At 34.2% G+C, this 12,874-nt stretch overlaps 1 protein-coding gene across 4 annotated transcripts in view; it reads left to right on the top strand.

Annotated features, from left to right (window-relative positions):
* LOC143206769 (transducin-like enhancer protein 4) overlaps nt 1–12,874 on the top strand; it is a 265,857-nt gene that overhangs the window by 176,202 nt on the left and 76,781 nt on the right. For 3 of the 4 annotated variants that reach the window (XM_076419463.1, XM_076419462.1, XM_076419465.1), the window contains one exon: nt 7,012–7,240. In XM_076419463.1, the coding sequence (XP_076275578.1) occupies nt 7,012–7,240 (229 nt within the window). Of the gene's footprint in view, nt 1–1,138; nt 1,281–7,011; nt 7,241–12,874 lie in introns of those variants that run through there. The other variant, XM_076419464.1, reaches the window with a different exon arrangement.

The raw sequence follows: 12,874 nt of genomic DNA, 5'->3' as shown, positions 1-12,874 counted from the left end.
GTTGAACTAATGAGAATGGAACTAATCTTTATTGATTCGTGTGGTAACGATTGTTTAATTACTTTTAGAGATTAATGCCGGTACCTAGTTATGTTGGTGAGGGTAAAAAAAGCAAAGCTGCAAAGAAATAATAAGATCAATAATTTAGATGATCAAATAATTTAACCAGTCAATAGGTTTTATTGTTTTACAGGTTTTAGTATTCCCAACTTCCAATAGTCCACGGCTAAGCAACTGAATGGAGTGTACTTTTAATGTAAATTTTATGTCTAAGTATGTCAAGCAAATCACATTTATCCTTCAAACCAAGGAATATAATGTCATACTAGTGATGCTGAAAAAATATCAATCCTTGACGGATTTTTTTTAATATCAATATTTTTTCTGACTTTGCACAATAAATACTTTATATACTCAATAAACAAGATAAATTAAATATAACCCCAAATTGTACCGACAGTGTTATTCATCTCGATAGTACGTTTATCAGAAATTTTAAACATTATAAAGGAAACAGAAATAGTAAATAGTTCTATCAAAATAGTTTTTATAGAAATAAATTGCCGATATTTAAGCTATATCTGCTGGATCTCGCCTTGCAAGACAACCTCATTTCAGTAATTGTTTTCCGCATTTACAAGGAAAATAAGCAACTTGTTCGGAATGTTTAAGAATACATTATTACACTGAGAATACCATAGTATAACACAGAATTATTTAGATAGTGTATGAATAAGCCTTATAACAATTAAATAGTCAAGTGTTTTTGTGTCTTCTTTTCTATCGTCATTTCCGAATAAAAGTCTAATGAAACTGCATCACTTAAACTGACGTTATAAGTGAAAGCACTCTTAGAATCTCAATACTGTATTACTCTATTCTAGTTTATAATAAACAGGTAAGAATAATGAATAATAAACGGACTGAATCGCAAAAAGAAACACTAACAATAAAAACATTAAGTTCTTCAATCAAAGATTCCGTAGGAATGTTCGTCTTGTCGGTCGGAATGTGTGGCTGTCGATGCGATTGTTTGTCCGAACACTCACTACTATTTTGTGGAAGGAATTCGTACAGGAACTGGAGACACTGATTGAATAAAAACTTGTTTATTTCGATGTTATATTGTTCGACAGTACAGAAGTACAGAAACGCTATGGTAGTGGTTGTGTTACAAGCGGGTAGAGAAGAGAAAAGAGAGCGAGACGTCATCGTGGTGGCCTTTTATAGCTGGGTCTTAATACTTTAATACACCAGCGTGGTCAACCTTTGAACTTGAGGTAGGTGAATACGAGGTGGCCTAAAGGGTTGCAGCGGTCGTTCCATTTCAAAACACATCAATTGAATCAACTACAGAAAGATATATAACAAATATAAAAATTGTTAATACCTGCCACAAGATGGCTGAACAAAATATCGTACCCTTCAGATACGAGATATATTCACGGATTGCTACTACCTATTTGAACATGTATAAATTAATTTTTTTTCCTCGCAGACAAATCTCACTTTAGTACGCCCAACCGAAAAGTGCGGCAATTTCGCTCGATTTTCCCGAGCGTTTCTCTTGAACCGAAACCTACAGAATATATTTTATATTCGTAACGATCCACAGGGTATTATAGCGCTCGAATTCACCCGGAGCCGGTCCGGTGCATTGCACAGATACACGAGCGCCCCCGCCATTTACTTCGATTTATTCCCATCTTCGTCGAGATTTTTCGTCTGCTCCTGGCGACGACTACCAAATCGGAAAAATGTATTTCTTTCCAGAAAAGATTCACCTCACTTTATACTTCAACCGTCTTAATAGTTTTATATAGCACGGGTTCGTGAGTGTTGTTATTTTAACGATACGTAGTTTCGTAATAAAATACTATAAATTTTATTAATAGAATTGGGAATGAATCTTTAAGTTTTTTCTTTTGTAATTTTGAAGTTTTATTATTACATGTCATCGATTATTATTTTTGAGATTATGTATTAGTAATAACAAAATATTTTTACAAAAAAAAATTGAACCGAGTTTGTCTTTTGTCTATGACATGAAAGTATATTATTTTTATATTGTTTGAGGGCTCGGCTATTCTAGGTGATTTGACAAAAGTTCCAACCAAACTAGAAAAAGAAACCCGCGACCTCTGCGTGTAAGCTTGATGTTCTAACTATTACATCATAGAAACAGTTGCCTACCATGTTTCTACGACTTCTCATATGATATGGTTAGTGCTTAAAAAGCAAACTCAATGGCTTTTACACCGAGCTACTTCCGATTTAGTCGTCATATCAGTTCAGCAATAACATTATTCACAAATGTATGATTATTTTAGATGAAAAATATGTGAAAACATTGTGCGTGCTTTTGAAATTTGAGGTTTTCCTCATATCTCCCTCTTCCCCCATCTCATCCTAACTTGGTTAAAATGGGACCACCTCGGAAAGGCACTCTTTCGAATGAAAAAAATTTTGAAAATCGGTCCATAATTGACGGAGAAATCCGCGAACATACATTAAAAATTATATACAGCCGAACATAGAACCTCCTCCTTTTTTGAAGTCAAGGTTAAAAATAAGCAATTACAATCTAAACGCTTAAATGGCACACCATTTCCTCATCATTATCAATGTTAAAAAATTCGACATATTAATTTAAAAAATGTCGATACTTGTTTTTAACAATATCGATGTTTCTTCACCCCAATCCTACTTTTTCGCACAAAATTCACCTGATGACCGGGGTGATCCCAAAACAAAAATTACGAATCCTTTTATATCGATAACATATATCAATATTTTATCAGGTTATAGACTTTTAGCGCTCTTATTTTCTTATCTCTCTCTCTCTAGTCTCTTATTTCCAAATAGCGTTCTATGCTCTTGATTCATGTCTTCTATCTAAAATGTTGATTTCGCCACAAAAGTATGTGAGTGATTCGGTCAGTTTTAATTTGACATACATGTCCAAACCATTATAGTGCGCGGCTTTGGATCTGTTTCTCAACTGTGCAGTGATAATTATTGTAAATATCATACTTGAAAGACGTCAAGCTTACAGATATCTGCAATATTGTCTACGCCCTAAGCTTAACAAGATAAGCTTTTACAAGTTTTAAGTTTTTACAACGGTTATTATCTCTTTTTTCAATAACGGAACAATTTTTTTTTTTCCATGCTGACGTCACCCTTTTCGATCGCAAAAGTTACATAAGCAAAATGTGAAGCCGTGATCATTTCTGCTGTTTAAATAATGTGTCTTTTGATTACTATTTATTTCTCGAAAAAGCCTACGATCTGTCTGAGTAAAATCTTGTATCATATGAAGATGTGAAGATATGAAGATGAAAAAGTCCATAAACTAAGTATAGTGGTGTTAACACCGTTTTGTTTTGTTCTTTCTTCAAAACATTCTTTCATATATATAAAATTGTCACGTTTCAGACTCGCATGAGGGAGTCTGTTTAAAACATTCTCGATTATTCGTATTGTATCAAGGCGGTGAAGAAGTAATCTTCTGAAAGTTGTCTTGATTAGCTTCGATGATTGTAGTGGATAAGGAACTGTAAATAATCATAATAATATAAGTATTAAAGTATACAGTTTCTTTTATTTACAACGGAGTTATTTATTATCAAGTTGTTGATTAGGAATCAAGACAGCTGATAACAGATAACTGGATAACAGATATCCTACTATAAGAGGTCAGACTCATGAATCTCTCACCTCGAATGTAACTTGTTCGTTAATCGCAGGAACCAGTGCAGAAAATTATTTAGATTATAAAAATTATTAGCCGGATTTTGGGTGAAGAAATTACCAAGTGAGCCCTTACGAGTACTTTCGTATATCATAACTTATCCTTTTCAATTCAAAATTATGTACACTGCCGGCAAAGTTTGCTGCTAAGCATGATTCGCTACAATATCTGTTATCTTCTTGAAAGGACAATTTGTAGTAATTGAATTATTTATGAATGAATAATTTTACATAAAACATAAATTAAATCAAGAAGGAATTTCTGAATAGAATTTGTTTTGCATTCGCCCAACAATCCCAGACCCTATACCACCAATTTAACAAAGAGACTTTTATAGTATTTCCGGTGATTTTTGCTCTCTGAAAATTCACATGGGCGCAACAAAAATTCAGCTAATGAGAGTGTAAATCACCGAATATTGGAGGTAGTGGCATATTAAGTCCAGTAAGGAATAAATACATCAGTATGTATTTCCCAAATGAAACCAATGACATAATAATATAAAAACACAAACAACTTCTGTCATATTAGCCTGGAAATCATTTCAACACCAACAGAACGACGGAATACAAATAAGTCAACTAAAATACATCACACACGTTCCGGTTCAAATCCAAACGGATCAAAATTCCACCAGGCATTGGCACCAGGACCGGCGCCACGGCGAGGGGGAAATGTATTTTTCGTGCAACATCGCATCTGAAAACAGAGACCAAATTGGACTTTTATTGAATAAAGAGATGGTCAGCGTCGGTCCGAGTCGAATGATGGGGGGTGGGGACTCGGGTCGGGACCCGTTCTCTGCACCTTGGGGAATATAATAGAATCCTGATTTTGGAAACGCTCCTTCAGCTGGAGATAAAAAGCGGAAGAATACGGCTAGCGCTACAGATGGCGAGAAATTCGATCGGAAAACTTTAAATAAAGTTTTCCTGGTGCTTTCGCTTCTTTCGATATTGTTGTTAATCCACTTATTATATAGCAAATTATTATACCAAACATGAATCAAGAGAATATTTAATCAAAATGATTTTTTTAAGCGGTGAAGAAAGTTGGTTGTTTTGCGTGAATATTGAGACATTTTTATGTAAATATAACAAATATATAGTCCGTTCAATAGAACAGTGAACTCACGTCATCTGAATTGATGACGTCGAAACGTCGCAATGTTGCGGCATCAACTCTGAATTTTAGTTCATTTCGGCTTTGATGTACAACATAATTCTAATCTAAATAATATAATTAAACAAACTTTATAGTACATGCATATATTATAGAAGGATTTAAAACTACAATTAATTATAGAGTTATAATAGTTTGTAGGTTAGGATTGTGTTTTATTATATTTATTACATTGAATACTTTTCCACACCACCCTATGAGTTACAGTTCTAGGCGCATTTTTTATATAGTTGTATACACTTGAGGTCTAATCCTCCTAATTAACAGTTGTATATCCGAGTAATATATTTTACTTTCATTAGAGAGCTTATTTACCTTTTACGCTTAGTTTCTCTTTCCTTTCCAAGGTACAGTGTTTTCTTGTAAAGTCATTTTGATATCACTGTATTGCTCCTTAGTTTGTTCTGTTACTATCTGTATACATCTTTCTTAATAAAATTAAACTAGGTTGGATACAATAATAAAATAACTGCACCCTCCCTAATGCATTTGCCATATTGGCAAGTTAGTGTTCTCTCTCGCCTCACACATAAGCTTATGTATTTTCTGAACAGTTACACACATATCTGTGCACATAAATCTTTCACATTCTAAAATAAGATTTCTTACAGTTATCGTTTATTAATTATATACTCACCCTTAGTCGTCTCCACTCTCATCACCCTGCCTTGGAAATTATCAGCATTGAATCATAATCCCATATTCAGAAAGTTTCTTTCAAGTGAATAACTAAGCTGTTAATTTCCAATCTATGTAAGATTTATTCATCCAAATCGAATATGTTATTAACCGTTCCTGTTATCCCATGATGAACAACATATCTACAATGAATTATTAATAAATGTTATGACTAATAAAACCTAATCAATTGTAATTCTGACGTTTACATTTTTCCGTTAACTTTTATTGTCTTAACAGTATTTTTATCATCATGACTTGAGTTCACAGTTATTTTGAATAGACTATAGCTTGTCCAATAAAAAACCAATGCACATCATAGATAACGCCGAATGAGCAACGAAGTTGTAGCGATCTTGATGCATGTCGAATTTTACATCATGGAATAACGGTCCACAAAGTACCCAGCAATATAATCCCAGGTGTTGAACACGGGCGGGGTGCCAGCAGCGACAACTAGAACACGATAACGAATAGCTGGCAACCCGAGACGTTTATCTGGGATGTTATTGAATGGTATTTCTAATCATTCAGTAACCGACTATCATTTGGTTTAAACGTGCCACCATCGACTGCCCAAGCTTCGTCTCCAGGCAACACCGCTGCCATCCGTTTTATCTATTTTGTATTTTCTTCATTTTTTATATTACCAATAAATAAAGGTCACATAATATAAACACCACTGTTTAATTTCGTTTTACCTCCATTCAGCGAGCCATATAACATAGCCCAAAAGGTCAATGGCAATGTGTAAAAATGTAAAATTTGATTTAAACTCGGAGCGAATTTTTCCTTCTCATGCTGTCTGATGCGCCGGAACCTGTACCAGCCTATAAAATTCGATTTGGGTTGATATTTGAGTGATATATTGCCAAAAGTCCGCCAAATTATTTAAAATGTTAGTAGTCCAAACGTAAATCAAAATTCTAAGTTGATGCAGCAACATTGACATTGGTTATTTTATTGGACGAGTTTTATATAGAACAAATGCTTCTCAGGTACAATAAAGGCAACGGGGAGTTGTCTGGTAATAACTTCGTTTTTAGAATGTTGATTTTCTTTTTCACGTTCAAAACTTCTTATAGAGTCAATGTTTAAGAAAATTAATATCGCTTTCAAAACCTATTTCCCTCCATATTTTTCATAATCGAACAACACCAATTAAATAAATGGAGTCAAACGGTTCGACAACGGAAATAATAAATAAATTAATTTTAACTGTGACATATTTTTAGACTCCGTGTTTTATTATGTTGGTTCTACAGAACAGAAATTGGTTTTTATGCTGTTCAACTTTACTAAAGTAATTTTTGAAAATCTATTAGGAAACAAATTAGTTGTAAAAAATCATTTTTGTAGATTTTGAAAATTTGTTAATATTTATGTTTCTATTTCAGCAACAAAGGCCAGATTTACCCAGATTATTGCAACAGATGCACGCGCAACAACTGCCGGCTCATGCGCCCCCCATACCAATGATGCCCCATCCCAGTTTAGCGGGGGCGCCTCCAAATACAGCCGCCAGTATACTCGGATTGTCGGGAGCATTGCCGGCCCAACATCCCTTCAGTACGTTGGCCTCAAAGCCGGAACTGCACAGACCGGATGATGTCAAGTCGAATAGCGGTAAGTGGAAACTAACATTCCTCCCTGCCATCCCCACATCCCATCCGACCCTCCACCAAGTGAGCGAATTAATTAATGTCTTACTTCTTACAATCCATAACAATTTGATGAAGACAGTTAAACGATAGACCTACTAAATAAACCGTCGAGGACGAAATAACGAGGGCTTATGAAGGCGACGGCGATGGCTGAGACTCGCAGGGACCGAAACGATATGGGGAAGGGATGGGGGGATGAAGGATTTGGAGAGAGGGTGGCGGCAGTAAAATCTCCGATTTAATGTGCGAATATAAACTGCCGGCAGAATGTAACCGGAAGTGGGCTTTACGAGGTGCCGTTCTTCCAAAATACCATAAAAGCGTTTTATGTCAAACCGGTTGGTTTATCTATACTCTGATAAAGAAAAAACGGCGAACGATAAGGGTTAGACGTAATGGTCAGGGTTTAAAATATACGTAAAATATAATCATATAGTGGCCCAGTAAAAGCCAATCAATGTGAAGGTATTATAACCTTTTTTATAACCACCCTTCATATCGACCAACTTGCGATATCGTACAACCCTAGTATACCTATAATCCCGATCGTAAACTTCATTTCCTTCAAGAAGTATATTCATTCATAATTTTAATATATAATAATTTTAAGGTTACTAATGTGTAATGTAGTTAAAGTAACTATTGTTAAAGTAGTAGCTATAGTAAGCATATAAAAGTTATAATAAAACTGTAATAATAGTAAAAAAGTACAATCACTTTTCCATATCCATTTTACAATAAAATAATATAAATGAGAATATTTTATTGTTTGCAATGTTGGTGTCAATTGAAAGTTATTTTTTTTATTACTCTTAGTAGTTCCATAATCTGCCAAGATCTCCTGTATAAAATACCATTTTAATTAATTAGTCTTATTCTAAAGTCTATATGTCCAATAATCAGATCGGATGGTGTTAGACGTTTTACTCTACGCACTTCACTGTCACCTTACTGTCACCTTACTGTCACACGCATATTTAGCTGATTAGTTAGTACATTGGGATGCACAGACACTCTTTCGAACTACTTCACACAATCACCTTGAATTTAACTGGTTATTGGTTCTAGAGGAATATCGCGTTGCATCACTTCATTTGAAACGTAGTACGGGTCATCGACAATGGCACGCAACACTTTATTTTGGAACCGTTGTATGATGGATATATTAGACTTGCTAACGGTTCCCCATAGTTGAATTCCATATGACCAAATAGGCTTGAGTATGGACAATAATTTGTGCCAGATAAGCCAATACATTTGGTAGGAGACTACTTTAAAATTAACTAATTTACCATTTATGTTATCAAATATGGATAAGATATTTTGAGATTGCTAAAGTTTTATTTTGAAAATCGTTAACTCTGGAGCTTAGAGAAGTCTTTCGTTGGCATTTATTAATAGAACCTTGAATTGCATCAGAACGTGATGAACTCTATTCCATTGTGTTTTACTGTCAATAAAACACAATATGTAAATACCTATTAAAGCCCCCCTTCCTAAGTTAAAATGTGTTAAAAAATATGCTTACAGGGATAATATAACATAATCCATACCTAGACAAAAATTTAAAGTATTACTATTCATTTATTATTAATACGTTAAACTTTAAGTACGTTTTATAATTAATATCCTCCACAAAAAAATGAAAAAGAGCTGCGATATTAAAGAAGCTGAATAAAACGTATATGGAAAAACTTGAATGGAATTCTGACCTAACTGCTTGACTTTGAAAACCTTGGTTTTTTTTTGATCATTACATTTTCAGATTGGACAATCTAAAATCTAGTTAATCTAAATCTAATTAATGTGTTTTGTTTGTTTCTAATAAACGGGTTAAAATGATTTAAATCGATTTATCTTTAAACGACTTTAAGGTTTTAATTTTTCAATTAATTTGTTACTTAATATTAATGCTTTTCAAACGCTTGCCTCCAAAGATTACAAATTGAAAGCATATAAATCAAATGCAAATTGGTTTCACTAATGATTCCGGCCTGGCAAAAGGAGTAATTCGAGGGAAAAATCGCCGTGCCCGTCAAAAGGACATTTTTTCTTTGAAAGGACGCGAAAACTTGTTCGCCCACCCATACACACACACGTTCACGCAATCTTTTAAGCTTCCCTAGAACAAACTGGGACAAGTAGTGCAAGAGAACACGGAAAAAACTCTTTGACGCGTAAAATTTCCGTCGAATTGAATTCGTTCTGGAGTACGTAGGCGCGTTATGCATTCGCCAGTTATCGGGATTTTCTACCGACCCTCTCCATGGAGCTGAAGAGTGTGCGAACGCGATAGAGAAGGAGAGAAAACGACCGACTTGGCTGGCTGACACCGGTGCACAATGGTCCTCCGCAGTCGTCGGTTGGCATGACAACATTCTTGGCTTTCAATAGACACCGACGCTCCGGGAATTTCCAATTGCCACTATCTGACGCCTTGTTTGAAAAGGGCGCGACTGAATTATAGAGCGGGAAACGCAAGAGCGTAACGTCAAAACGCGAGGGCGGGGAGACGGGGCTACGTCACACTTTACCTGCTCTAACGGAGATGAATTGTTTATCGCCAACATTGTCTTTTAAGTCGCATTAACGGAGAATTTTCGAAGTTCAGAAACAAAACGAAATCGATACTGTTATTAAATAGCGTTATAATTATTTCCCGATAATAATTATCTACTTGTTTAAAGTTTCGGCAGCCGGAAACTTCGTGACAATTGATTGAAGAGGATTTATAAATTTAAACAAACCAACATATAAAGCTTCAAGTTTTTCCAAAATTTAGAGATCAAAAAACAAATTGATTCAGTTATATATTTTCCACTTTGAACGGTCTCATTTGAACAATAGTTAAAATAAAATTTCGCTTGTAATTGGTTTTAATTAACTCCTGAATTATCTCCCCTTCGCTCGGTCCATCTAATACAAATAAAGACCCCTCAGCGGCGAAAAATAAGCGGAGAAACGAACATCAAGGACGGTGGAAAGCGGGCGGTAGTGCCAGTCCGTAAAGTGGTGCCATAATTTTCCATTGCGTGAAATTTAGTTATTATCGCGCGTAATTTATGAATTGGGGAACGTGGGGTAGGAAGTAAAAGATAAATGAAAAATTCAGTAACACCTTGATGTTCGATATTGTAGTGGAAGGCTATTCGATAATAGTCTCTTAATCATCTGTTGGTTTTAACGTTTAAGCTTTTATCTTCATCGTTTCCAGATTTTTTTATCTATCTGCTTTTCATATTCCTGAACTTGACTGAGAAGCTTTGAACATTTGTTGAATAAAAATAATTAAATACCATAGTGAATCACACTTAACAAGGATAATCATCATCATCAAACAATAAAATCACAAAATTTCTAATATTTGCTTAATGTTTCGATATCTAGATGCTGTTAGAACTAAGTTTTTTGTCGATAAAAATATTAGTTACAATGAGCCATGTAATAACTTTTACACGCCCATTTTAAACGTAAATCTGCCAATATTAATTATGTTCATTGATCCATACTGTCAGTTTAATAGAATTATATTTTTAAAATTATTTTTTTAAGTTTCCATTTTACCAAATAGGGTTTAGTCCAGATAAACCTACCACATAACGTGAGCTCTGAACCATGTTTCTCTGCATTAAGCTTACCAGTGACCAACTTAGTCTGGTTAGAGGGCATCTGGTCTTGCTTAACCTGGTTACTGTCATGGCCATTCCTTGATGGATTGTGCACTGTTGCCTAGAGACCTTTATTAACAAGTACCCCTAAGCTGTGTCTGATTTGAACCCCCGACTATCGTAGCAGTAGGGGGGCCATCCTGTCGCCTCAACCACTGCGGCTACCAACCCAGCTAAGGACTATTATCATCTTCTTGTCATTTCGATAGAATCACATTTATCATTTGAGATCTTTTATTTGTTTCCTATTATATGATTAAAAAACGACGAAAAACGAACTATCTACTCGCAGTTTTTTTGTGTTCGCAAAAGTTTCCTGCAATACGTTGTCTGAGTGGAATAGACACATTATATAATTGTTTCCAAAATATATCCGTTAAAAACTGAGTAGATTTAAAGATTCGAATAGATTAGTTGATATAGACAAATCCCAAATCCCTTATTGAAACACCAAGTTTTTTTAAATTTATACGCAACCAGTGAAAGTATAAATATGAGCATTTTTTCAATCCTAGTATCACAATCACGCTGTTTTTTAGTGTTTCCTTTGGTGCAGTGTTTCCTTGTAAAGTCATTTGGATATCACTGTATTTCTCCTTAGTTTGTTCTGTTACTACCTGTATACATCTTTCTTAATAAAATTAAACTAGGTTGGATACAATAATAAAATAACTGCACCCTCCCTAATGCATTTGCCATATTGGCAAGTTAGTGTTCGTTCTCGCCTCACACATAAGCTTGATAAAACTAGATTTAATCACTACATTCTCCTTAATGCATTTGTCATATTTGCAAAACAAAGTTAATGTTCTTTCTCACCTCATACAGTTTAAGCAAATGCTCATTCATATCTGTGCACATAAATATTTCACACTCTACAATAAGATTTCATACATTATTGTATATTAATTATATACTCACCTTTAGTAGTTCCAACTCTCGTCAACCTGTCTTGGAAATTGTCAGCATTGAATTATAATCCCATATTCAGACAGAATTAATTCAAGTGAATTACTAGCTGTTTTTTCCAATATAAATTTCCAATCTATCTAACATTTGTTCACGATCGATCATTGGTCAATTTCTTCTTCAGTATATCTAATCGCATTCACCCAAACAACCAGGTGTTATTAACCATTCCTGTTTCCAGCATGAAAAACAATGTATCTGCAATGAAATATTAATAAATGTTATGACTAATAAAACCTAATCAATTGTTATTCCAACCTTTATCTTTTGCCATCAACTTTTGTTGTTTTAACACTATTTTTATTATCATCTTGCCATGAGTAACTATTGAGTATATCGGTCCCATTCTGACATATCCATGTCTCGTCTAAATACAGAAATTGAAATAATAAGTTTTCCTTGATTTTATTATATGTTTTTAACAATTATATTTTTTTAAATGAAATATCTGGTCAGTTCCATTAGACCTCTTTGAGGGTTATCTATACACCACTTAAATTCTATATTACCCAACTGTATATGAAGTGATGTTCTACCTTCCTCAAGAAGCTGCATATATCTAGGCTTTCTATGGATATTGTGCAGACCAACAGTTTCCTCTGAAATTATTGTATTAAATTATGTTTATATTGAAAAAACTACTTACTGTTTTTATACATTTCATATATTTCATCTCTAATAGAGCTAACATCAAGCTGATCTTAATTCGTTACCCGCTTCGTATGAGGACGTTTCCTTTTCGATGAATCCAAGATTATATTTTTAATTTTTTAAGGCATTTTAAGTAACTGATTAGAGACGCAATCTGTGCATTTCAACAATTTTTCAAAACAAGCAAAGCGTTAAAACAACCTTTGCGGTTTATAACCTAAAGTTATTATAATTAATATTTTGAAGAAGTTTGATAACGACTTTTGCAGGCTGATTTGGTTACATGTTCGAACGTATCCGACATCATT

The sequence above is a fragment of the Rhynchophorus ferrugineus genome, unplaced genomic scaffold, assembly GCF_030347505.1.
Source record: "Rhynchophorus ferrugineus isolate W39M unplaced genomic scaffold, kcgeb_rfMv2 rfM1, whole genome shotgun sequence".
Lineage (NCBI taxonomy): Eukaryota > Metazoa > Arthropoda > Insecta > Coleoptera > Curculionidae > Rhynchophorus > Rhynchophorus ferrugineus.
This window is presented reverse-complemented; position numbering and strand designations above follow the sequence as displayed.